Source organism: Enhydra lutris, unplaced genomic scaffold, assembly GCF_002288905.1.
Source record: "Enhydra lutris kenyoni isolate GAN:26980312 unplaced genomic scaffold, ASM228890v2 scaffoldscaffold30, whole genome shotgun sequence".
Lineage (NCBI taxonomy): Eukaryota > Metazoa > Chordata > Mammalia > Carnivora > Mustelidae > Enhydra > Enhydra lutris.
Genome location: NW_019154114.1, coordinates 4,068,388 through 4,092,516, shown reverse-complemented (window position 1 = coordinate 4,092,516; position 24,129 = coordinate 4,068,388). Strand labels below are relative to the sequence as shown.

The 24,129-nt window shown below is 56.5% G+C and overlaps 4 protein-coding genes across 6 annotated transcripts in view; 3 read left to right on the top strand and 1 right to left on the bottom strand.

The window, feature by feature from the left end:
- Nucleotides 1–736, bottom strand: part of LOC111153057 (cocaine esterase-like) — a 9,151-nt gene extending 8,415 nt beyond the window's left edge. Inside the window, exon 1 of the mRNA XM_022511859.1 lies at nt 732–736. Coding sequence (XP_022367567.1) covers nt 732–736 — 5 coding nt within the window. The remainder of the gene's footprint in view (nt 1–731) is intronic.
- A 41-nt stretch (nt 737–777) lies between these two features.
- On the top strand, nt 778–2,720 carry LOC111152841 (family with sequence similarity 96 member B). Of its 2 annotated transcripts, XM_022511514.1 has the most exons (6): nt 778–954; nt 1,114–1,193; nt 1,419–1,544; nt 2,000–2,045; nt 2,234–2,273; nt 2,505–2,528. In XM_022511514.1, exons 1-5 carry the CDS (start codon nt 813–815, stop codon nt 2,260–2,262), a joined length of 423 nt encoding a protein of 140 aa, XP_022367222.1. In that variant the 5' UTR covers nt 778–812; the 3' UTR covers nt 2,263–2,273; nt 2,505–2,528. The 2 variants fall into 2 exon arrangements, with proteins under 2 accessions (XP_022367222.1, XP_022367221.1); XM_022511513.1 differs by lacking the exon at nt 2,234–2,273 and having other exon boundaries at nt 2,505–2,720.
- Nucleotides 2,721–5,720: 3,000 nt separating this feature from the next.
- On the top strand, nt 5,721–11,357 carry LOC111152876 (RRAD, Ras related glycolysis inhibitor and calcium channel regulator). The gene is made up of 6 exons (XM_022511575.1): nt 5,721–5,808; nt 7,027–7,246; nt 8,439–8,823; nt 9,469–9,542; nt 9,673–9,877; nt 10,702–11,357. Exons 3-6 carry the CDS (start codon nt 8,454–8,456, stop codon nt 10,977–10,979), a joined length of 927 nt encoding a protein of 308 aa, XP_022367283.1. The 5' UTR covers nt 5,721–5,808; nt 7,027–7,246; nt 8,439–8,453; the 3' UTR covers nt 10,980–11,357.
- A 2,479-nt stretch (nt 11,358–13,836) lies between these two features.
- On the top strand, nt 13,837–23,355 carry LOC111152884 (cadherin 16). 2 transcript variants are annotated; one of them, XM_022511600.1, is made up of 18 exons: nt 13,837–14,032; nt 15,014–15,071; nt 15,338–15,421; nt 15,837–15,992; nt 16,062–16,200; nt 16,552–16,710; nt 17,462–17,658; nt 18,255–18,377; nt 18,586–18,736; nt 18,952–19,179; nt 19,260–19,336; nt 19,412–19,600; nt 19,703–19,941; nt 20,519–20,652; nt 21,428–21,664; nt 21,808–21,915; nt 22,148–22,264; nt 23,022–23,355. In XM_022511600.1, exons 2-18 carry the CDS (start codon nt 15,027–15,029, stop codon nt 23,117–23,119), a joined length of 2,481 nt encoding a protein of 826 aa, XP_022367308.1. In that variant the 5' UTR covers nt 13,837–14,032; nt 15,014–15,026; the 3' UTR covers nt 23,120–23,355. The 2 variants fall into 2 exon arrangements, with proteins under 2 accessions (XP_022367308.1, XP_022367309.1); XM_022511601.1 differs by lacking the exons at nt 13,837–14,032; nt 16,552–16,710 and having other exon boundaries at nt 15,027–15,071; nt 16,062–16,142; nt 17,536–17,658.
- The last annotated feature ends 774 nt before the right edge of the window (nt 23,356–24,129 follow it).

The window sequence follows — 24,129 nt, the reverse complement described above, 5'->3', positions numbered from 1 at the left end:
GCAATCAGGATTCCCACAGATGTAGAAATGGGAACGACCTTCGTTCAAGGTGAAGGGAACTGCGTGAGGAAAAGCAGGGAGGTGTGACTGCCCATCCTGAAAGCTCCTCCTTGCTTTCAGGACTCAGTTTCTGGGTCCACCTTCAAGGTCCCTCATGCCCTATTTTCCCTAATCTGAGGGTCTCTGTGGGCCTTCTCCCTCCTCAGCCACAGCCTGCCAATGCACCCATGACTGTGACAACCTCAACCCAATCCTATGGCTTTCCCTCTCCCCACCTTCCGCAAAGATCGAGCTCAAACTCATTTACTGACAGATTGGCAACGTTTACAGAGTGCTTGCGGGTCCATGTGCTAGGGACTCCGCGGGCACTCTGGGGCCCTAGGTGGAACGGGCGATGCAGGAGCGTCACCTAGAGGCTCCGAAACGCTGTAAACGGTGCCAGGACAGAGGACACTTGGCCCGCGGCGACGCGCCCAGCCTGAGGGCCGACTTCCTGGAGGCAGTGGTGCCCGGAGATACGCCTGACCGAAGAAAGCCAGCCGTGACCTCCGCGGTCCAACACCTACGCGCTCGAACGCCCCGTACCGTTCGAGTGGCTTCTTTGTGTATTCGTCGGGGCAGTCTGCGCGTCCCCGGATTAATTTACAGAGGGCGCCGAGGCCACCGCTCCCCGCAAACCCCAGGCTGAGGTCCGACGGGGCAGCTTGTCCCTCTAGCGACCCCGTCGCCACGCCATGCCCCCTGCCCGTTCCCCGGAAGTGCTCCGGCCGCAGCGGAAGTGCACGCCTACGGCGGCCGGCAGCAGTTTCGCGATGGTGGGCGGCGGTGGGATGGGGGGCGGCCTCCTGGAGAACGCTAACCCGCTCATCTACGAGCGCTCTGGGGAGCGACCGGTGACCGCGGGCGAGGAGGACGAGCAGGTTCCAGACAGCATCGACGCGCGCGAGATCTTCGATATCCGCCGCTGCCGCGCGGGGGCGGGTTCTCTGGGGCCTGGGAGGGGGCTGAAGTGATGTTGTCCAGTAGTTAGTGGAGCTGTATCGGGGCTGGGCATTCCCCGCTGAGGGTTCTGAGTGGGCCAGCGCACACAGTCCCTTTTCCTTCACTTGCCACATCTGATTCGCTCCATCAATGACCCGGAGCATCCACTGACACTGGAAGAATTGAACGTAGTGGAGCAAGTCCGGGTTCAGGTGAGTCATTGCCTGCGTCCGAGGGGGTAGATGGTTCGGAAGAGTCAGAAAGCTTACGGACTTACGGAGCTTACGGACTCGTCAGGATATCTTCGGAAGGGGGGGATTGCTGTGCCCATTTTATAGATAAAGAAACAGGCCTATAGAGGCTAGACGATTATCCTGAAGCAAAATACTAAGGTGAAGGAGAAGGCAGTCCTTTTGAGATCTCATTCTTCCAACCAGGTGAGCGACCCCGAGAGTACGGTGGCTGTGGCCTTCACACCCACCATTCCACACTGCAGCATGGCCACTCTTATCGGCCTGTCCATCAAAGTCAAGCTTCTTCGATCCCTTCCTCAGCGTTTCAAGGTAAATTGGAACTGAGCCCCAGGGATAGGGCAGTGGTGAGCTTGTGCTACTGAGGAAGCCTCGGAGAGCATGAACACGGACATCAGAGTGAGGCCTGCAAGGATCCCAACTAACAATGATGAAACTGGGAGGAGCCTTTCCAGTTGAATGGGACAACAAGGATAAAGGCCTGAGGTGGAAAGTGCAGAAAAGTAGTGAGTGTGGCAGGAAGGGGACTGGAAGCTATAGCTAAATTTGGAGCAGGGATAGGGCACAGGCAGGCCTTTAAGTCAACCGTAGCAGCCAGTCTTTGGGTAGAGATGGAGTGGCTTTGGGTGGGTTTGGGGCGTAATGGAAGGTCCAGAGTCCACAGTCACCATTAGGAGGTAGGATCAGTGGAAGGTGGTGAGTGGGGGGAAGGGATCAAGGGGGTAGACAGGTGATAAACGCTCAGGCCCCACCTGTCTCCCTCCCAGATGGATGTGCACATTACACCAGGAACTCATGCCTCGGAGCATGCAGGTGAGTGTGGCCGATGTTGAGGCATTGGCCCTGAGGCTTCCCTCTTGCCTTGGTGGTTCGCAGGGCAAGATGGAAGGAGGGGGCCTGGGTGGGTGACTCTTCAGGGGAGGCGGCAGCTTAGAGTGAAGCTGGCTTAAGTCTCCTGTGCTTACCATGTTTCTCCCTTCCTGCTCTCTCCCTCGCCTAAGGACACAGCACTAGGGTGTGTCAGACTTGATAGTACAGGAGGTAGCGGACACGGGCCTCCAGGTGGGAGGGATCCTAATAGGGTGGGGGTAGGTGTTGGCTCAGGTGGTTTGGGTGGCTTGGTCGAGGCTTGGGGTCACGGGAAGGAGGTGACAGGAGGTTGGTGCAAGTGTGTACGTATATATGCAAAGGTTAGAAGTGGGGTTGGCTGGCACGGTGGCCAGAGCCTGGCTTTGATCCTCCTTCCCCATGCCTTCTTTTTTTTCCATCCAGTGAACAAGCAGCTTGCAGATAAGGAACGGGTAGCAGCTGCTCTAGAGAATACCCACCTGCTGGAGGTTGTGAACCAGTGCCTGTCAGCCCGCTCCTGAACCTGGCTTTTTGCCCCCAGTCACACCCAGGGCTCATGGCCTTGTTTTTTTGAATCACTGACAACGAGTCATTAAACTAACACTTTACATTTTGTAATAAACCCTTAATTTATATTCATTTCCAGTGTGTCTCAGAATCTTTCATCTTGGGTCATTCCAGGTTTGAGAGGAGATGGTGATCATGAGTGCAAGTTCCTCTACAGGCTGAGTGGATGAGATGCAGTGCATTTTAAAAATGTCTTCCAATCGAAAAGTTACAAGCATACAAGAGTTTTGAGAGAGTAGTGTAGTGATCACACCTGTATACCCATCATCTATATTTAACAGTTGTTAATATGTTACATCACTGGTCTCATACTATAAATATATTGAGAGTAAACTGCAGATAAATGACCCTTCACTTCTAAGTATTTCAACCCCGTCTCCTAAGAGTACTATAACCATAGTACTGTTATCTGGCCAAAAAATGAAAAATTCCGGGGCACTTGGGTGGCTCATTGGGTTAAAAAGCCTCTGCCTTTGGCTCAAGTCATGATCTCAGGGTCCTGGGATCCAGCCCCGCATCAGGCTCTCTGCTCAGCAGGGAGCCTGCTTCCCTTCTCTCTCTGCCTGCCTCTCTGCCTACTTGTGATCTCTCCCTGTGTGTCAAATAAATAAAATCTAAAAAAAAAAAAAGAAAAAAATTCCCTAACACTATCTAATATCCAGTTGTTTATGAATATCCCCAAAATGTCATTCATAGTTGGTAATTTTTTTTTTAATCAGGCTTTGGGGCACCTGAGTGGCTTAGTTGGTTAAGCGTCTGACTCTTGATCTCAGCTCAGGTCTGGATCTCAGGGTCATAAGCTTAAGCCCCGCATTGGGCTCCATACTCAGTGTGGAGCCTATTTAAAAAAAAAAAATCACGCTCCAGTGAAACTTTATGTGCATTGGTATCTCTCTTTAGCCTCTTCTAAAACTGTCTCCCCACTCCCCATGTTTTGATCTTTTTTTGACAGTGACTTTTTTGAAAGATGAGTTGTCCTGAAGAAGTCCTGCAATCTGATTTCTTCTTTTGTCGGCTGTGTTTCCTATTAACTGGAAATTGATTGAGTTCAGGTTTGAGTTTATTAACTCAAGAATTTCCTATGTATCCTTTAGCATCCACCAGTAGCTGTGTAATGCCCGCTTGTCTCACTGTTGGTGATGCCCGGTCTGGTCCTCTGGTCAGGGCAGTGACAGCCAATTTCTTTATTGAAAGGACCCTGAAGCACCCACTCCACCAGCATCCCCAGAGATGTGTGTCACTTCAGATGCTGGGGTCTGGGCCCTCTGCCTCCCCCAACCCTGTGCCCAAAGCACAGTCTGTCACTAGCATGGTCCATGGGGCTTGGATCTAGGATCAGCCAGTTAGGAACTATAATGCCATGATTCCCTGCCTCAGTTTCTTTCTCTGAAGATACAAAGGATATTAAGAAGCCTTGCCTTGGCCACTTCATCCCTGCAAAAGCTCCGGTGTGATTGTGGGCAGAGACTTTCAGAGGCTCTTTGCAGATCTCTTGAGGGTCTGCTGACAATATTGAGCCTGTCCTGAGAGTGGGCACTAGCTGAGAGCTTTGCATATACTACCTAGTCAGTCAGTCCTCCACCCAGCCCTGTGTGGCTGTTTCTACCCTTTATTATCCCTATTTCACAGATGAGGAAACAAGCTTCTGAAATAATTCACCCCAAGACTTCCAGTCAGGGAGTAAAGAGGAACGTAAGCAGTTTGGCTCATACTCCTCAGCTGGCAGGGGGCGCTGTTGCCTGGATGGAAGGGCCTAGGCTCCCACCCTCCCCCCACAGTTGCCAACCCCCAATTCCAGGAAGGAGGGGCTTTGCCACCTAGTGACCAAGATCTGGCTGCCCACGCTCAGACAGATGAAGTCATCAGTCCACATTCCCTGGTTTCTTCATGTGTAATGTGGGCATAGTTGTGACAATTACCAGGGAAAAGGCAAGGTGACCAACCAGGGTCCCTCGGGCCCAGGGAGCATTCCCGACCACCTATATCCACATATGGGCTTCACCATGTGTGTACCTCTGCACTGCCTACCCCTTCTATCTAAAGTCTGCTGGGGGTGGGAGGTCATGAGGGACGTAGGTGTCACTGAGTGATTCAGCTGGCCCTCCCAGCAGCCAGGCCATGATGGGCAAGGGATATCAAGCTGTTCATATCACAGCTGGCATATCAGATAGTCCCCTTGTCAGTCTTGACTCATCTGTGCGTGGCCCCTGGCTGCCTGCAAGGACACCATCTGTGAATCTTGGGTTAGGGCCCAGGGAACTTTCTGGAACTCCATCTGTTGTATATGGGTATGAGATGGGGTGAGCTTTGAGGACTCTGAAGCCCTCTGTCAGGTGTGTCTGGCTCTGCTATTTCTGGCCCGTGACTTCTCAGGCTTTGGTTACCCTGTCTACAAAATGGGAACAACAAATCATAGCTGGAGAGATTGGCCCAGGGATTAGATAACATGTATGAACATGCCCAGCTATGTCCATTTGTGCTTATTATCATGCCCACAGCACAGGGGCCTGACACACAGTAGGTACTAAGTACAGGCCAATGAGATGAATGAATGAATGAATGAATGAATGGAGCCTTATTTATTTATTTATTTTTTTTTTAATTTTTTACTTTTTTTGTTAAGTAGCCTCCATGTCCAGTGTGGGGCTCAAACTCACGACTCAAGTCATATGCTTTACTGATTGAGGCAGCCAGGTACTCCTGAATGAAATGAGCCCTAGAACAAAGGAAGTGGGGCATAGCAGCTGTGTGAGGAGGGCTGGGGATACTGAAACCCAGCCAAGTTCTCTTTGCAAATTTTTGTTACTAGAGGGAGGGGGAAAGGTGTGGGATCCCACAGAGGGAAGGTGGGTATGGAGGGGCGGGGAAGGGTATCTGCATCGCCCCTCTCCTAGGCAAACCACTGTTTTGGAGAGAATGGAACAGAAGCAAGAAAGAAGCAGCAGGAGGGGGACACAGATTCATTCAACCTGTCCCATCCAAACAAGAATGTTAAAAGTGTTCGTATTGAGATACGACTATATGCCAAGCATTTTACCTCTGCATTTCATATTGTTATTTACATCTTACAACAACCCCCATACAAACCATACAAACATTATCTCTGTTCTACACAGGAGGAAGCTGAGGCTCACCCACGATAAATGGACAGAAACAGCTAGTAAGTGGCAGAGCTGGGATTTGAAGCCTGGGCTGTTACTAGGTGTGTTACTAGGATAGATTCAGTTTGCTCCAGGGCAGCCAAGCTCAGTCCACAGAGCTGGGAGGACCAGGAGGTGGGAGTGGGGTTGTCTCAAGGTCATGTCCTGGTCTTGGTTCCTGGGGCCCCTGGCCATACCTAGGCTTGTGGTGTGTCTGGCCTGTTGGGGAATGCCTGGGGCCTGACTAGCCCAGTGTGGATGCAGTTCCCTTGGCAATGAAGAAACACTGCTGAAGTCGAGGGTTCAGGTTACTGGAGGGGAAACCCAGCCCTAATTCCTCGCACAGCTCCCTGCTGGGAAGTGTCACAGCTATGCCACATACCTATCTTCTGCCGGACATTGGGGGGTTATTTTCAGGGGTAGGAGGGGTCATAAACGGCCCAGGCCAGGGTTCCTGATGGGAAGTGGTTTGCTGGCTTTTGAGGCTTGTGTCCTAGCAGGAGGCTCCACCCACCAAGATGAGATTCTTGCCACCGGATCTCATCCAGGAAGCTAGGGCCAGCAGGGGGTTGCCCAGGCCCCCAAGAACACAGGACCATGGGAGGGACAATAGTGGCCCGGTCACCCCTATGTCTAGCCCCTGCCTACTTTGAGGATCTCAAGACCAGAGGGTCCTGTGTGAACCGTCTCCTACTTACCTAGCCAGGCCCTCCTCATCCCAAGGCCCTCTGAGATGTTGCCAAGGAAACTGATAGAGCCTCCAGAGATCCCCACTCAGGTCTCCATAGCAACCTACCACAACCCACCAGGATCTCCATCAGTGATGTCACCTAAGCCAGAATGGGCACCCCACCCCCACCCCCACCACACTCATCACAATTAAACATCAGAGTCTGATAACAGATCCCTGTCACAAAGCACCTCATAGCCTCCCTCGCCCCCCATCCTCACACACCCAGACATGAGTCAGGAAGGGAACAGGTCATTTTATAGCTGGGCACCCTGACGCAGGGAGAGGAGGCAAGACACAGAAGCCTGGAGGCAGAGACAGGTCTAGAAACCAAGCTCCCTCATTATATTTCCTCCCCTCTATGCTCTGGCACCCACCCTAGTTCTAAGGGGTAGGTGAGCTCTGGGCAATGGGGACTCCACATGGTGGCTCATCCCACCCACCAGCTCCAGCCCTGCCCCAGCTGCACTCTACATCTATGCTCCTAGATGGGAGTCTGAACTTCCAGGCCCTGCATATGCCCTGAACTACAGGCCCATCTGGGACCAGAGGGAAGGAAACAGACGTTGAAGACTTACAGCAGCTGGATCCAGCCCTGGTCCAGTCCCACCCCTAGCCACTCCTACTGCCATCTGACACCTGTCTGCCAGGATTTCCCCAACTTTGGGCAACCTCCAGCCCAGGAGCAGAACACCAGGAGCAGAAAGGCCAGGAAGGGCCAGGACCAGGTATTTTTAGCAGAGTTGCTGGCAGCTGTCTGGAGGGTGCTGGGAGGTGAGGTGGTGCTGAGTTCATAGTTTCCCTTCTCTGGACCTCTATTCACTCCCCCCAAATCAAGCATGCATCTCTACCTGCAATACACTGCCAGAGCACCTCCCTTCCTTCACCCCCTACCCCAAAGTTCTCCACGTGCTCCCAGAAGCTCACATGGTGACACTAACCCTCACCCTGAAGGGCAGGCTCATCAGGTAGAACCTTCAATTCCCCAGGGCAGGGAGGGGAGTAGGCAGGGCTTGGCGCCAAGACTTGAAGCTCGGATTTAGGACCCTTCAGTTCTAGCTCATATATGGGCCCCTTTGGGAGTGGGTGTCCTGAACAGAGAAGGGTGAAGTTTGTCCAGCCTGTATTGGTCGGCTTGCTTGGGCTGCAGGCCAGGGCTGGGGGAGAGCAAAGGAAGAATTCACTGTTAAAGGGCCAGAACTAATTCTTCCCCAGAGGGGAGCTGGCACAGTTGGCTTGTCGGGCTTTCCCCCTTGACCCCAGCCATGTTGATACCCCCAACTCCAAGCCCCTCCCACATACCACTCAACCTAGTCCCCCTCCTGGTCCCTCCTTCCCTGCCTTCCACCACACATGCTTTGCCCGGGCTTTGTCTGTCCAGTCGGTTGGGGCGGGGTCTCGGTGGGTGCAGGTCCTGGGAGGGGGGCGGGGGATTCCCCCGAGGGGGAGGAGGACCGACACGTCAGCCCCCGCAGCAGCCGGGACGTGGGTGAGGGCGGGGGTGGGGGCGGGGGCGGGCAGACACTTAAATAGGCAACTCTGGAGCCGGGACCCAGAGCGGACTGAGGAGGCGGCGGCTGCCGCAGCGTCGGGTGTCCGAGCCAGGGTCTGCGAGGGGACTGTGTCGAGGCCTGGAACCTACTTCTCTTGACCGTGTCCGTGTGCGGTTGGGTGAGTGTCCTGGCGGAGCTGGGTGCAGGTGGTCGCACCGTCCGGGGTACGGATGGACGAGTCGGGAGGGTGACTCACGAGTCAGGCGCCAGGACCTCCACGGCCGGGAGGGGACCGCTGTGTCCTTGACGCAGGTCCTCGGCCCGAGCGTCGAGCCTGAGCCCGGCGTCAGGCAGGCGCGCCCGGGGTCCAGCTTCCCATACCGTCTGTCCGACGGCTGACCCTGCCGTCCCCACTCCCGTTCCTCAGACGGCGTCGGGCGCCATGACTCTTAATGGCGGCGGCAGCGGAGCCGGCGGGAGCCGCGGCGGGAGCAGGGAGCGCGAGCGCCGTCGAGGCAGCACACCCTGGGGCCCCGCGCCCCCGCTGCACCGTCGAAGCATGCCGGTGGACGAGCGTGACCTGCAGGCGGCGCTGGCTCCGAGCGCTCTGGCATCGGCCGCGGCGGGGACCGGGGCCCAGGGTGCGGCGCTCGACTGGCCCGAGGGCTCCTCCGAGTCGCTCAGCTCAGGGGGCAGCGACTCAGACGAGAGCGTTTACAAGGTGCTGCTGCTGGGGGCGCCTGGCGTGGGCAAGAGCGCTCTGGCGCGCATCTTCGGTGGTGTAGAGGATGGGCCTGAAGCAGAGGCCGCAGGTGAGGGGCTGGGACTATTTAAGGGAGGGGAGACGGGGCTGGGGACCTGAATTCAAAGCAGCGCATAACATGGCACTTTCAGAGTCATGCCTTACCTACCCATTTCACAGATGGGGAAACTAAGGGAGGAGGGACCTCCAGCCCTTGGTAGGGGAAGAAATGCCCAGAGTAGCAGTCCCAGGCTGTACCTGAGGCAACTCTGTAGGATGGGGATAGGACAGCCCTCCTTGCCAGGGGTGGCAGGAACACAGCCAGAGGGAGTTTCTAGGAGAAGAGCCCTAGGTGACCAAGGCTCCCAAAGAATGTGACAGTCACTATTCTAACTTAGGCTGCTATGGTCAGAGCTACCCTGGGGCCCATGCAACAGGAGGGCGGGGAACACAGTAGGGGCAACCCAGGACATGGCCAGCTTGGGGAAGAGTTGTCTAGGTGAGGTCAGGCACACCATGTCCTCTATATCCTGCTTCACAGCCTGTCATCTCTTTGTTGCACAGTGACCATCAGTGGAGAGAAAAGTTGGCGCGGGGCGGGGGGTACTCGCTGGTGCAGTTGGAGGGTGTGGCCAAAACAGGAAACCTGGCACATGGTATGGGAGGGTGGCTTTTGGCAACCAGCAGGTAACCTGACTGCTAGTCTCCTGCCTAGGGCACACGTATGATCGGTCCATCATGGTGGATGGAGAAGAGGCATCACTCATGGTCTATGACATTTGGGAGCAGGTAGGCTGCAGGCTGAGACCCAGGCCTGGGTGGGAGAGCTGACCTGGGGTTAGGGGCCTGCTTAGAGGGACAGCCTTATAGCCTGGGCATGAGACCAATTGGTAGATATGCATGTGTATGTGTTTCCCAGGATAGCAGCCGCTGGCTACCTGGTCACTGCATGGCTATGGGGGATGCATACGTCATCGTGTACTCAGTGACAGATAAGGGAAGCTTCGAGAAAGCCTCAGAGCTGCGGGTCCAGCTGCGGCGGGCACGGCAGATGGACGACGTGCCCATTATCCTAGTGGGCAACAAGAGCGACCTGGTGCGCTCTCGAGAGGTCTCCTTGGATGGTGAGCAGGGAGTGGGTTGGAAAGGGAGGGACATCCTGACTGGCCTGTGGTCCATTAAGTCTTGGCTCAGCTCAAGTCCCTGGGGATCATAAGTGGCTAAAAATGTTCAGGAAGAATACTTGACGGGGAGAGGGGGAAAGCTGCTGCCCTCCCACAGGACTCCCAGAGGGCTGAGAGGCCTGGGGGGAAGGACCAGATGCGCTGGGGGTGGGAGGAGGAAGCTGCTGGGCACTGAGCTGGGCCACCTCAGGGCCCTCCTCTCCTGTATCCTTTGGCCCTGGCCTGACAGATGAGGCGTGAGGAGAGTGCAGGGAACTGGGCTAGGGAGGTCGGAGCATGGATTCAGGGCTGGGGCTGGTCTCAGCATGGTCTTGACTCTGGGGAGGATCTGCCCCTCTTGGGCTCAGTATTCTCCTCTGTGACCCCCAGAACTGAGTCCCTCAGAGGAACCTAGTAGTGACTTGGTGACATCTTCCTCCCGATTTCACTGGTTATTCATCATAATATAACATCAAACCATGAAATATTAAGGTCCCCATCAAAGCTCTCCTTGTCTTGTGTTGACTGCTACGGCATTGCCATTTGAATATCAGGCTTCAAATTATTTCCATAAATGAGTTTCCTCTTGTGAGCCTTTGTGAGCTCCTTAAAGGTGGGCACATTCTGCCAGTTGGGTGACCCAACAATGCCTTGGATCCTCTGTAGGGGAGCTGGGGTCTGTGTTTCTGGGGACCACCAGGGCTCCATCTCTGACCCCTCGATTCCTGAGTGGTAGCTGCTATGGGGTGGCTAGAGTTTAACCGGCACATCCCTGTCCCCACCAGAGGGCCGGGCCTGTGCCGTGGTCTTCGACTGCAAGTTCATTGAGACATCAGCGGCGCTGCACCACAACGTCCAGGCCTTGTTCGAGGGTGTCGTGCGCCAGATACGCCTGCGCAGGGACAGCAAAGAGGCCAATGCACGTCGACAAGCAGGTACCCGGCGGCGAGAGAGTCTTGGCAAGAAGGCAAAGCGTTTCTTGGGCCGCATCGTAGCACGCAACAGCCGCAAGATGGCCTTTCGTGCCAAGTCCAAGTCCTGCCATGATCTCTCGGTGCTCTAGACTCCACAGACCCATACCGCGTTGTGCATACAAGTGGACAGATTGGTGGGCTGGCCCACCCAACTGCCCTAGGTGCCTCAGGGCTGGCTCAGACTCTGGGCATACCCCACCTCATGGTTATGGACAGACAGACAGATGGTGCTGCCCAGGCAGCTCCCACGGACCATCAAGGGCTGGGCCCACAGTGATACGTGTACAGGCCAGTGTGTATGTGTCCCAAGCAGCAGCCCGAGCCCAGCCCGTGGGGCAGGCCTGTGTGTGGGGATGGAACTCCAGCTTTCTCCACACTTGGGGTGTGCATGCTCTGAGAGGAGGCTGTTCAGTGCAGTGTTTATTTGTTTACATGCAAATTTTTGTAATAAAGACTATTTCCTGATAGATCAGGGCTGTTGACTCTGTGTTTCCTCCCAAAGGGGGCTGTAAGAGTAGGGGGCATTCCTGGGGTTGAGGGACGGGGCCTCACTGCCCTACCCTAGCATGTGGCCTTGACTCTCCTAATATTTGGGCTCCGATCTAGCCAGATGCACCAGAGGGGCAGGTGTGGCTTGTGACCTGATGGGAGATCCAAACAGTAGGAGGAGACAAAAGCCCCTTCCAGCCCGCTCTCCAGATTTTTCTCCTGCCCTGGGGCCTGGCATTGCCTAGCTAATTAAGGGTTCAGTCACCCCGCTATATATAAGGAAAACTTAGGCTGTCTGAGGGACCATGCCCTTCCCCAGTCTCAAGGCCAAACAAAAACCCTGGGTCTGACTTCTGGGCTGGTGTCTCCATTTTGCCTCCTCCCGAGGGGCTGGAAATTTGCTGAGGTAGGGTAGCTGTGGAATACTTCTGAGACTCCCCAGGTGGGAAAGGAGGAGATGAGTGGCTGGGGCTGGGCTACCGAGCAAGGGCCTCACTGTTCTCTCCTCTGGGAGGGGCCAGAAGAGAGCATCCCATGCTCAATGTTGGGTAATATGGTCTTGGCAGGAACCCTCTCTGGGGCCCTCCCTGCCTAGAATGAGAGGCCTTGCATTTGTGTGGGAATGTGTGTATGTTCGCTGATAGCTGGAGGTGTACCTGTCTCCCTGCCACCCACACCTGCCAAAGGTGACTGCTGGGACTTTCCCCATATTGTTTCGGGAAGGAATAGCTCCATTTAGCAATGGCACATGGGAAACTGAAGCAATTGTCTGCGGTCACACAGGTGGAAGTGGCTGAGTAGGGACTGGTATATATGTCTGCTGGTCTCCAGAACCGAAGACAGCCTGTGGTGAGGCATGGGACAGTTTCTGAGAAGGTTCTGGACAAGGGTCCATACATTTCCTTCATTGGTTCAACGTATTTACTCCACAGACCCCTAGGAGCTCTTGCAACCTGGTTAGAACACTGATGGCAGTTTACAATGGCAGAAGATGTCAAAGCCACTCCTCAAGGTGCAGGACCTCTCTTGACTCACCCACACACCCCCCAGGGCAATGTTAACTGCTCCAAGCTGCTGCAGCTCTCCATTCCCAGTCTGCAACATACTTGGAGGCATGTGGAAGGCATGGTTTTCTCAGAGCAGGTGAATGTCCTGAGGCCTGAAGAAGAATCTAGGCCTTCTCAGCCCTGCTATTTATTGGCTGTGTGACCCTGGGAAAGCCACTCAGCATCTTTGTGCCCTAGGGTGTGACATGGGGACAGTGCCCCTTCAGAATGGAGGTGGAGAGGATAATGAAGGCATGTGCTTAGAGCAGTACTGGGTGCATGGTAGGAGCTCAACCCATATGAGACCCCTTCAACAACCCCACAGTGCCCTGCTCCAGGCTGAGGTGCCTGGGGAGCCTGAGTGGCCCTGAGGCAGGTGTGCTGGGCTTGTGGCAGACAAGGCTGGAGGCAGCTGAGGGGTCCCTGCCCATCCTCCAGATATGAGGTGGGAAGGACTCAGGGAAGACCATGGGAAACTCCAAGGACAAGGATGGACTGACACGGGATCCCTGACCCTTTCCCCACACACCCCTCCCCTTGTCGGACTCCCAGGCCCCAGAAGCTTCTCCTGGCTCCACTTGGCTGCCCTTGGTGGGGGAGGGGGCCTCTGGCAAGCCCTGCGATTCTCTCAAGGTCACCTGAGCTGGCTCAATCTGCTCTTCCTTCTCAGAGGCACGAGACAGGCTGTTGTCCTTGGCTGTCTGTGTTAGCAGCCGGTGCGAGCCCTCAGGGAGCCTCAGGAGATCTCACGGGCTGCTGTGCCTCCCACCCACTGGTCCCACTGGTGAGTGGTCTAGAGCCCCAAATACCCAGTTCAGGCCATGCTCATTTATCCTTTATGTGGAACCTCCAGCTCCTTGTTTTTGATCAAGTTAGAAGCTGACAAGGCCAAGGGAGGGCAAGGTCATTACTGGGTTCCTGAGACCTGCCCTGGAGGGGTTCCAGTCTGATGAAAGAGATAGACAATGACAATCTGGTGTCTTTTCTGCTTTGATGGCGGTAGCACAAGGCATGGAGTAGAGGGTATTCCCAAAAAAAGGATTCTGAACCAGCCTGGGAGCCCCAGAAGGTTTCTTGGAGAAGGGAACATTTGAGCTGAATACTGAAGCCTGAGTAGGTGCTCACTAGACAGAGGAAGGGAGGGGAGGGCATTCCAGACAAAAGCAACAGAGTGGGCCAAGGTAGAGCTGCATATGCTGATCCACAGGGGAGAAGTGCAATTGAGTCTGGAACCACAGAAAAAGAAGTAATGTCCAAGCCTGAGAGCCAAGAAGTCCCCACTGGGCTGTATAGGAACAGGAGCGGTGCCAGGACAATGATCTCCCCACCTCCTGGGGCTGGCAGTCACGGATGCTGAGCAGCCCCCAGCTTTCCAAAGTCAATGAGTAACTTGGGGGGCTGGGCACGGCCAGGCCTGCTGCTGTGGGCCCAGTGGTGTTTTCCATTCCTGAGCAAGCATGGCTGGACCGCCTACCTGCTCAAGTGTCCGCCCTGCCCTACCCCACCCATCCCGGCCTGGCCAGCACTCCCTGGAGAAAGAGCCCTCACCTGGCAGCTGGACCAAGGGAGCCCGCCTTAGGCACTGGAGGGTGCCCTGGAGTGGAGGGGTGAGCAGGGCTGAGGCTGGGGTCGGTGGTAGGTGAAGGAATAACCCTGTCCTATCCAGCCTTCGTTCAGGGGAAGAATTGCCAGGAATGGCTGGAGTGGTTGTCCATTGCCCTGCAGGCTCAGCTCCATGCTGTGTGCTGGCAAATACGAAGACAAGGGCAGGACTCCCTCCCCGAGGGGACTCTGTGTCTGAAGGATGGCAGTGGGTGGGAAAACAGGGCGCAAGACCCTGAACCGTGGGTTCTCTGTTCTAGGAGGAATTGTCCTGTGGTAAAGTCCTGTGTGACCTTGGTCGGGCCTTGCCCTTCAGGCTTCACCTCCCGCATGAGGTGGCTGCAGAAAGTGACCCTCAGAGTCGTCAGGGTCTTTCCAGCTTCAGACTTTTGTGATATTTGGGGCAGCTGGACAATTACCACTTTGGGATCTCCGTACAAACTGGGGAGGCTATGTCAGGAAGGAGCCAAAAGTGTGGAGGTGAAACTCCAGTGGAGATTCTTGGGGGGGCAAGAACCAAGAGACAGGATGGCTGGGCCTGGGGGCCTGGGTGGGCCTGCTTGAGGAGCTGGATGGCCCGCAACCCTGCAGGTGATGGGGACCCATGGACTCCTCTAAGGGGAGGAAGAGGAGGCCAATCTGTCTTGAGGTCCCTCTGGCTATTGGTATGGAATGGGTTGAGACAGGGGACAAGGATGACGGTGGGGGGCAATGTCCAAGTGGGTGGGATGGGGAGGGGCAGCTCTGAGAGTATAGAAGGACAGGGGCAGGAGGAGACCTGGCTGCCTTTCCCATAGTGACAGGTAGCAGGAGGTCCAGCTTCTGGAAAAGGCTGGAAGAAAGGACAGTTGCACCCTGTGGGGCCTGTGGAAGCCATGGCTTGGGCTGAGTGGGAGCGAAGGGAGGGACACTCTCTAGGACGAGAGTATTAGGAGGGAATCCTTGCCCACTGATCCTGGCTGGATCCTTACTGCCCTGTCCCTCAGGCCCATCCTGACCATGGTCCCTGCCTGGCTGTTGCTGCTTTGCCTCTCCGTAGCCCAGGTGAGCTGGGTCCCACTCGTCTCCTTCAGACCCTGGCCTTGGGAGTTGGCACCCTTCTCTCCCATTCCACCTGGACCAGTTGCACTGACCATGGAAGGGACTAGTTGTGGGAGGGTGTGCAGAGCTGGCTATAGATCTCGTTGTGGGATCAGGAGGTCAAAGGCCAGAAGGTGGTTGGGCTAAGGTATGGCCAGGCCCCTAGAAGGGACAGAAATTCCACTTATAGGAAGGTAAAGCCTGGAGACAAGGAGAGAATCCTCCTCCAGGTTTTCCCCGAGGACTGGTATGCAGAACTGAATGTGGAAGTCCCTGAAAACTATGGTGGAAATTTCCCTTTGTACCTGATCAAGGTGAGCCTAAGAACTGGGTGGGCTGCCCTCCCCCCAGGTCACGCTTCCCCTGCCTCCAGCATTCCTATCTTTTTCTTGCTGTGCCTTTCTTTCAATCCTGGTTCCCAAACAGAATGTGATATAGTGTGAGAGACTAACAAAATGTCAATTCCAGTAGAAAGTAGAGTTTTAATAAACTATTGGTGGTGGGGTTTCAAGCTTTAGAAAGGAGGGTGGGGAGTACTGGGGCGCATCAAGTACAGGAGAAAGGGCTCTGGTTTGAATGTTGGTCCTGTGATTTACTGGCTGTGTGACTTCAGGCAAGTGCTAGCCCTCTCTGAGCCTCAGTTTCCCCACATATAAAATGGGGCCAATGGGTGGAGGGGCATCCCCCAGGCCTGGTTCCCACTTCCTTTACCTCTGCTCTCCTCCATAGCTGCCACTGCCCCCTGAGGAAACAGAGGGCAAGATTGTGCTGTCGGGGACCCCAGGCATGGTAGCTGAGGGCCTCTTTGCTGTGGATCCAGAGTCTGGCTTCTTGCTGGTGACCAGGGCCCTGGACCGAGAGGAAGAGTCGGAGTACCAGCTGCAGGTATGACCGGGCCAGTGTCGGGGAGAATGGTGTAGGCGGGCCGGGGCGCTGATGACCCTTCCTTTCCAGGTCACCCTGGAGACTGAGGATGGACGTGTCTTGTGGGGCCCACAGCCTGTGCTTGTAAATGTGAAGGATGAGAATGACCAGGTGCCCCACTTCTCTCAGTTCATCTACAAATTTCAGCTGAGCCTGGGCACCAAGCCTGGTGAGTGCCCAGGGCCACCAGCGAACGACAGGTCAGGTGGGCCCTGAGGAGAGAACAGAGAGTAAAGAGATGGCCAGCCATCGGCATAAGGACAGGGCAGCCAGGGGCCAAGCTGCCCCCTCCCATTTCTGTCCCATCCTGCTCCACACCCCACTGAGAGTCCTCCAGTCCCATCCACTCTTGGCCTCAGTTTGCTCCCCTGCAGAGTTGGCTGAAAATCTGTGGCTCACCTCCAGCTTCCTGACACAATGATAGATATGGAAGGAAGCACCAGGGAGAGATGGGGGAGGCAGGGGAAACTCTCCCCACGCCCCTGCACCCCTTACGGCTTGCCCTCTCCACACACACCAGGCATCCCCTTCCTCTTCCTTGAGGCTTCGGACGAGGATGAGCCGGGCACAGCTAACTCAGATCTCCGATTCTACATCCTGAACCAGGCCCCAGCCCAGCCTTCCCCACACATGTTCCAGCTGGAGCCTCAGCTGGGGGCTCTGGCCCTCAGCCCTGAAGGTGAGCCTGAGCTGGGTGTGATGAGGGGAGAGGGTCAGGGAAAGCTGAGGAAGGCGGCATGTGAACTGCCATGGTAGGGGGGTGGGAGCTGGAGAGAGGAAGAAGAAAGAGCATTCTAGATGGAGAGTGGCAAAGCAAAAGGCTTGAACCATGCATGGAGAGAAAAAATTGTATGAACGGAGTAGCCTCAGCCCTACACTCTGGACCCCCAAGCCTAAGGGGCAAGGATAGGAGAGACCTGGGGGGTTATAGCCTAGGATGTTGCCAGGAGAACTTTGGACTGATTGTAAGGGAGTTCAGGCCAGAGGCACAGGCTGGGGATGGAAAGAAAAAGCCATATACCCACCCAGCCAGTCTCCCATTCACGCATCTGCCACCCAACCACATACACTGCCCATTTGCTCAAACAGCTCTCCAAACGAACGCATCCATACACCCAACTCCCCATCCATTTACCTAGCCAGCCATCCACTCATCCAGCCGGTCATCTACACATCTCCCCATCCCCCCATGGACCATCACCCTCCTCCTAAGTCATCCAGTCCATCAGCCATTCACTGTGTGCATAGATATGGAAATGACTTTGCAACTTCCAAGCCCTGCTTGGGTGCTCACTCCGGTGCTCAAAGTCCCTCTTGCCCTTGGGCCCAGAGGGCACCTGAACACTTGCCATATGCTTGGCTTTGTGTTTGTTACTCACTGAGAAGGAAGCCCTGGACTCCTGCTCAGCTGGCCACCCTGCCCCTTCTAGGAAGCACCAGCCTAGGCCAGGCTGCGGAAGGGCTCTACCAGCTATTGGTACAGGTCAAGGACATGGGTGACCAGGCTTCGGGCCACCAGGCCACTGCCACCGTAGATGTCTTCATAGTAGAGAACACCTGGGTTCCCCTAGATCCTGTCCACGTGCCAGAGAATCTCAAAGTTCCATACCCACACCCCATAGCCCAGGTGAGTGTGGCTTCCAGGGGCTGAAGTCACCCCATGTCTGGTACAGCTGGGCCTGAGTCTCAAGATTTGGGGGGGTGGGTCTGAGGCCCAGCTTGACCCCTGTTCTTCCCCTACCTATGTTCCTCCCTCTACTGTCCTCATTGGTTCCCATCATGGAATAGGGTCTCCAGGGCCCTGGGACCAGGGCCACAGCCCCTCACCTATTATCCTCTGGCCAGTGTGGCTCTGGGCCCTGACCTGACCTTGCCCTAGGCTTCCTTAGGGAGAACAGCTGCCACCTCCCTGCTGCCATGGGGATTGTCACCCAGGCTTGGAATGTCTCAGACTTCCTCGAGGAATGCCCTGGGGTCAGGCCTGGCCTGGGAGGGCAGAGAATAATACAGCCTGGTCCTTGAGGCACTTTGGGCGGGGACCAGGCTTGGACCAGGGCCACCAGGGACTTGCTACAAGTGTTGCAAACAAGAGGACCCTACCTGGGCTCCAGGGAGGAGAGCAACTCGCTTGAGGTCCCCCAGCAGCAGGAAGAGTTGTGGCATAAGAGCTGACAGCCCCTGTCCCTCATCCCGGGGTGCCCTCCTTCTGTGTCCCCCTCCCAGGTACACTGGAATGGGGGAGATGTACATTATCACCTGGAGAGCCAGCCCCCTGGCCCCTTTGATGTGGATACAGAAGGGAAAGTCTACGTGACCGAGGAGCTAGACCGAGAAACCCAGGCTGAGGTGAGGTGAGGGGGAAGCCAGGAGGGCAGGCTGAGGGGTGCCCGGTCACTGTCCGGTTGGCTTCTGGGGGTGTCACATCCCCCGCAGGCACTAAAGCAGTGGAAGGGCACCCAGAAAGCTGGAGTTGGCCACTGGAAGGGAACGCAGACCCCAGCCAGGCTGGAACTGCCCTTGGCCTTCATCTGAAGCCCCCCACTGCCCACTTCAGTACCTGCTCCAGGTGTGGGCTCAGAACGCCCGCTGTGAGGACTACACGGAACCTCTGGGGCTGCGAGTGGCGGTGATGGATGACAATGACAACGCGCCCGTCTGCTCTCCCCGGGACTCCCCAGTCAGCATTCCTGAGCTCAGCCCCCCAGGTGGGCTACGCGTCTTGACAGGGGATGGGGGAGGGTTGAGTCCTTGGGAGCCGTCCCATTCTGCTCTTCTCTGGGATGGGGCCAGCCTCGGGCCCTTCCATCCACGCCCCTACCTTCCCACGAGCTCAGGTTCGGTCCAGCACTACAGAGGAGTGGGTGGAATGGGGCTTCCAGATGGGGCTGTGGTCCCACCTAGGTGGGTGCTGTCTTCACAGGCACCAAGGTGACTAGGCTGTTGGCAGAGGACATGGATGCCCCCGGTTCCCCCAATTCCCACATTGTGTATCAGCTGCTGAACCCTGAGCCTGAGGAGGGAGCAGATGGAAGAGCCTTTGAGCTGGACTTCACCTCAGGCAGTGTGACACTGGGGGATGCCCCCCTCCGTGCTGGCCAGAACATCCTGCTTCGGGTGAAGGCCGTTGACCAAGGCGGAGCTGAGGGTGGTAAGTGCCCGATGTTGACCCAGGCTCTCTCCCTCTCTGTTCCCTTCCTGGTCTCTCCAACATGCCCTCTCCTGCCTCAGGCCTCAGCAGCACGTGTGAGGTCGCTGTCACAATCACAGATATCAATGACCATGCCCCCGAGTTCACTGTTTCCCAGGTAAGCAAGAACAGGGGAGGAGACCTTGGGAAGGTACCGATGAGGGGCTCTCACAGCCCCTCTGCATCTCTCCAGATTGAGCCTGTGAGCCTTCCTGAGGATGCAGAGCCAGGGACTCTAGTGGCCACGCTCATGGCCACTGATGCTGACCTTGAGCCTGCCTTCCGCCTCATGGACTTTGCCATTGAGGCAGGGGATGTGGAGGGGACCTTTGGCCTGGATTGGGAGCCAGGCTCCAGTCATGTCCAACTCCGACTCCTCAAGGTAAGGGGCTGGGGCTGGGGAAGGGGCACATGTGGGTATACCCACGTGAATGCACAAGTGTGCCCTGGACCAAAACAGTGACCCGGACCCCATTGGTTCTAGAACCTCAGCTATGAGGCAGCTTCCAGTCACAGGTTGGTGGTAGTGGTCCGGAGCGTGGCAGAATTGGTGGGGCCGGGCCCAGGCCCTGGAGCCACAGCCACAGTGACTGTGCTGGTGGAAAAGCCGGTGCCACCCCCCAGGCTGGACCAGAGCTACGAGGCCAGTGTTCCAGTCAGCACCCCAGCTGGCTCCCTCCTGCTGACCATCCAACCCTCAGAACCCGTAAGCAGTCCCCTCAGGTGAGCCAGAAGCCCAGCCCCTAGGTGGGCTGGACCTCCCCTGCTCCCAAGGGATGACCCCCAGGGCCTCACATTATCTACGGCCTGGATTGTTCCTCTAACCAATGCTAATGGCGAGGTTGTGAGTCCTGAGGGTGGGTCAGAGCTGGAAGAGTTGGGTAGGGCACGGAGCGGAGAGTTAAGACTCCACGCAAGCTCAGAGGCTGCCTCCTGCTCTGTCCTGGATACCAACCACCCCATCCCTCACCCATACTGCAGCGCAGACAAGTTCTGTTCCCTGCCCCCATCCTGTCCCTTTAGAGGGTGACCTGAGACTAGTGGAGTTGCATTAGGCTCTGATAGTTCCCCTCCCCCGACACACAGTATCCAAGATTCAAGCCCTGTCCCTCAGCAAGTCCCTAAAGATGGGGAGAGAAACTGGGCACCCTGGGTGCTTCTGTCACCCCTGAGGCACAGAGAGGATGTGGAACTTGAGCAGGTCACATGGCCCGGGGGTGGGGTGGTGTCTCTGAGTAAAACCCCATATATGGTCCCAGTGCCTCCCTGCCCCCACCCCCACATCTTCTCTGGGCCTCAGGTTCTCCCTGCTCAATGACTCAGAGGGCTGGCTCTGCATCAAGGAGGTCTCTGGGGAGGTGCGCACAGCCCGGCCCCTGCAGGGTGCCCAGCCTGGGGACATGTACACAGTGCTCGTGGAGGCCCAGTACGAAGGTATGGCCGGACATTCGTGGGGCCTCCGCGAGGGACAGTAAGTCTTGGGGAGATAGAGAGATGGACAGGGCTGAGCTTCCTTCTGGGGTCCTTCCTGGCATCCACTCTGCCCCAGGCAGGAAAGAGGAATGAGGGCTGGGGCCAACGTCTGTCTCTGAGATGCCTGGCATCCACATCCCCTCTCAGACCACGCTCCTCACTGGACACTTATAATCCTCCAAGCCTGCCCCTCAGCCCTGGAGGGCCTCTCAGGTGTTTGCTTCAGATGTAGGCTAGGAGCAGAGGCTGTGGGGCCAGGCAGGTGGAAGGAATGCCGGGGGCCGTGTCTCTGCAGGCCAGGACATAAGCCAGGCTGGGCCACTGAAGCCAGGTATGGAGGACTCTGAATGCCACACTGATTGGATGAAAAGCTGGCCCTGGCATGCGTATATCAGGGAGGCAGCTCTGCTCTGGGCTGGACTGTCCCGTGGTGCATGACAGACCCAGCAGAGCGAGTACCCCTATAGTCAGGGCATCTCCACGTTGTTGGGCCCTGACACTGGTGGCTGGGGTGGGGCGGGGGGCGGTGAGGGCAACCAGGGTATCCAGAAAGGCACAGAAAGGCCTGGAAGCCATTTGGATAGCGAAGGGGACAAGGTGCACGGTGAGGAAGACAGATGCGAGGATGAGGCTGGGGTGGCGGGGGGAAGGGGGCGGGGAGTAGAGCTCGTGTGGCCTAGATGCTGCAGGGTAAGGTCTCCCGGCCTGGGACTAGCTCGCACGGCCTCTTCCGCAGACCAGCCGACACTGAGCACCTCTGCAACCCTTGTGATCCACTTCCTGAAGGCCCCGTCTGCCCCAACCCTGAACCCTGTTCCCACCCGCCACCTCTGCACGCCTCGCCAGGACCATGGCGTGGTTATCAGTGGACCCAGAGAGGACCCTGACCCGGCTGGTGGGCATGGTCCTTACAGCTTTGCCCTTGGCCCCAACCCTACTGTGCAGCGGGACTGGCACCTCCAGGCTCTCAACGGTGTGTGGTGGGGAAAGGCGGGAGACCGTGGCCAAGGCGGGAGGCGGGGGGATGGCCCTGAGATGGCCCTGCTCTGTGGTGGCGGGGCTGGGCCTCGGACCTGCCCAGACTAGGGACTAGGGTCACTGCTTGCGGTCCCGCAGGTTCCCATGCCTACCTCACCCTGGCCCTGCACTGGGTGGAGCCACGTGAGCACACAGTGCCGGTCGTTGTCAGCCACAACGCTGGGACGTGGCAGCTCCTGGTCAGAGGTAAGGTCGGGGCGCTGTGTGCCTGCAGTTCCTGAGGCGACCATTGGGGTGCAGGGGGAGGGGCTGGGTACAGCTCACAGAGGCACTGCATGCAGAGGAGTAGGCGCCCACCCCCACACATAAATACACACTTGTGCCCCAAATCATCTATCAGCTGGCTGCGCAGGAGCCTCTGAGCAGCTGGAGCTCTGGCCCCCAGCACCCTTACCTTCCCCTGTCCCCTGTCCCCCAGTGATTGTGTGTCGCTGCAACGTGGAGGGGCAGTGCATGCGCAAGGTGGGCCGCATGAAGGGCATGCCCTCGAAGCTGTCGGCGGTGGGCATCCTCGTGGGCACCTTGATGGCGATAGGTAATGGGTGCTGGGCTCGCTAGCAGGGGAGAATGGTGGATGCTCGGAGTTATAGCCTCCGGGTGCACAGTGCCCTGTCCTGCGGGGCTCCCCTGGGCTGGAGAAGGAACCCCACAGCGCTCCGAGTCATCTGTTCCTGCTTCGTGCTATCCTACTCACCATCATCATGATTGATGACAGCATTTGCTCTTCTGTGATTATACGTTGACTGTGTAATATAGGATTATCAGAGTCAGTCCTCACAACCCTGTGAGGTAGATTGTGGCATCTCTCCATTTTCCAGATGAGGTCCCTGAAGTTCAGAGAGGTCAAGTGACTCATCTGAGGTCACACAACCAGAACGTGGCAGAGCCCAGGTCTTCCTAGCCTAATCCTTTCAGTCCAAGCCTCCCTCTTTATCCCCTTGATTTCTTTGGCCCTCTGGATTTCCCTTGGCTGTTTTTTTTTTTGTTGTTGTTGGTGGTGGTGGTGGTTCTAGCACAATGCTTCCTGAGTCTATGGGAACAGCTCAGTGGCTCCCAGATGACTTCCACCAAACTGTTCTCCAGAGAAGGAGAAGGAGGCTGGGGTGTTCTGGATAGCCACAGTCCAAGCAGTCAGGCTTCTTCTGGGCCCAGGACCACAGTCATACGCACCCAGCATTGAAGATGCTGCTTAGGAAATTTTACTACCTTATTAAACCAATAGCAACAGCAGGGTGGTGAACAAATCCCATGGCTCCTCCTGAGAGCTGATGCATCCTTCTTGGGCCCCTCAGGCATCTTCCTCATCCTCATCTTCACTCATTTGACCTTGGCGAGGAAGAAGGATCTAGATCAGCCAGTGGACAGCGTGCCCCTGAAGGCAGCTGTCTGAATGGTCCAGGCAGCCCCAGCCAGGAGCTTGGCCTCTGCCTCCATCTGGGTCCCCTGGGAGAGGGCCCAGCACTGTGGATCACTGGGGGCTAGGACAGAGTTGGAGCCCCTTCCCCTGCCTGGGGTGGAGCCAACATCACCAGACAAGTCTGTAGAGCCTGAATACTGACTTGATGGGCTGCCCATGGGAATGCTCCATATGGGGCCATGTTTGTCCACCAATAAAGTCTCAGAGAGCAGGCAGGGGCTGTGCCTGCTTCTCAGAGTCACGTGCATGTGTGCATTACTCATGTCAACCTTCATTCCTTTCACATCTCCTACTGCGCAGAGGGTCCAGGGGCTTGAGGGACAAGCCTGGGTCCCCTTTGAGGAGGGATATGGGGGCATCACGTTGCTTCTTGGTGAGAACGTGAGGTTGGAGCACGGTGGGTCATTTTTCTGAGCATTTGGAGACCATGGCTGCAGGCCCTGGATGGGTCAAGTTGAGGACGGTGTCCTTGAGAGTGCATTCTGTGTTTTCCGGGACACAGAAAACTGTGTTTGCTAGGGGAGGGCTCCTGTGCTTATGTGGGAGCACACTGCTGTATTTGCTTGGGTCACCTGCATGTGGGTGGGCAGAGGTCCCATAATTTTAAGAGGGGTCTGCATGGGAATCATGAGGGTCTAATCGGACTGAAACAGGAGAGGTGAGGTTGGGAACGGGTCCCTCTACCCCAGCACAGGCCCCAGGGCACCTCTGGATTTCATATACATGATGGTGAGTGTATGGGGTCAGGGTCTGCAGAAAGTCAGAGAAGGGGGAATCACTTAGATGGACAGGAAACCCCATGGCTCACCCTGGAGCTGCCCCTGCCCCTGCCCCTGGTGAACCCTTTCCCCTGACCCAAGATTAAACCATGACCCGGTGCTCTGCTGAGCCCTGACCACACCTCTGGGCGGAGCTCCAATCCCTGACCCTTGACTGACCCTAAATACACGCTGATCCTCCAAGCACCCATCCCAACGGTCTCT

Coding starts and splice junctions, on each gene's coding strand:
- LOC111152841 (XM_022511513.1), top strand. CDS start 813: ATGGTGGGCGGCGGTGGGATGGGGGGCGGCCTCCTGGAGAACGCTAAC. Junction 955..1,113: donor CGACGCGCGCGAGATCTTCG/ATATCCGCCGCT, acceptor TTCACTTGCCAC/ATCTGATTCGCTCCATCAAT. Junction 1,194..1,418: donor TGGAGCAAGTCCGGGTTCAG/GTGAGTCATTGC, acceptor TCTTCCAACCAG/GTGAGCGACCCCGAGAGTAC.
- LOC111152884 (XM_022511600.1), top strand. CDS start 15,027: ATGGTCCCTGCCTGGCTGTTGCTGCTTTGCCTCTCCGTAGCCCAG. Junction 17,659..18,254: donor ACCCACACCCCATAGCCCAG/GTGAGTGTGGCT, acceptor TCCCCCTCCCAG/GTACACTGGAATGGGGGAGA. Junction 19,337..19,411: donor CCGAGTTCACTGTTTCCCAG/GTAAGCAAGAAC, acceptor GCATCTCTCCAG/ATTGAGCCTGTGAGCCTTCC.
- LOC111152876 (XM_022511575.1), top strand. CDS start 8,454: ATGACTCTTAATGGCGGCGGCAGCGGAGCCGGCGGGAGCCGCGGCGGG. Junction 9,543..9,672: donor TCTATGACATTTGGGAGCAG/GTAGGCTGCAGG, acceptor TGTGTTTCCCAG/GATAGCAGCCGCTGGCTACC. Junction 9,878..10,701: donor TCGAGAGGTCTCCTTGGATG/GTGAGCAGGGAG, acceptor TGTCCCCACCAG/AGGGCCGGGCCTGTGCCGTG.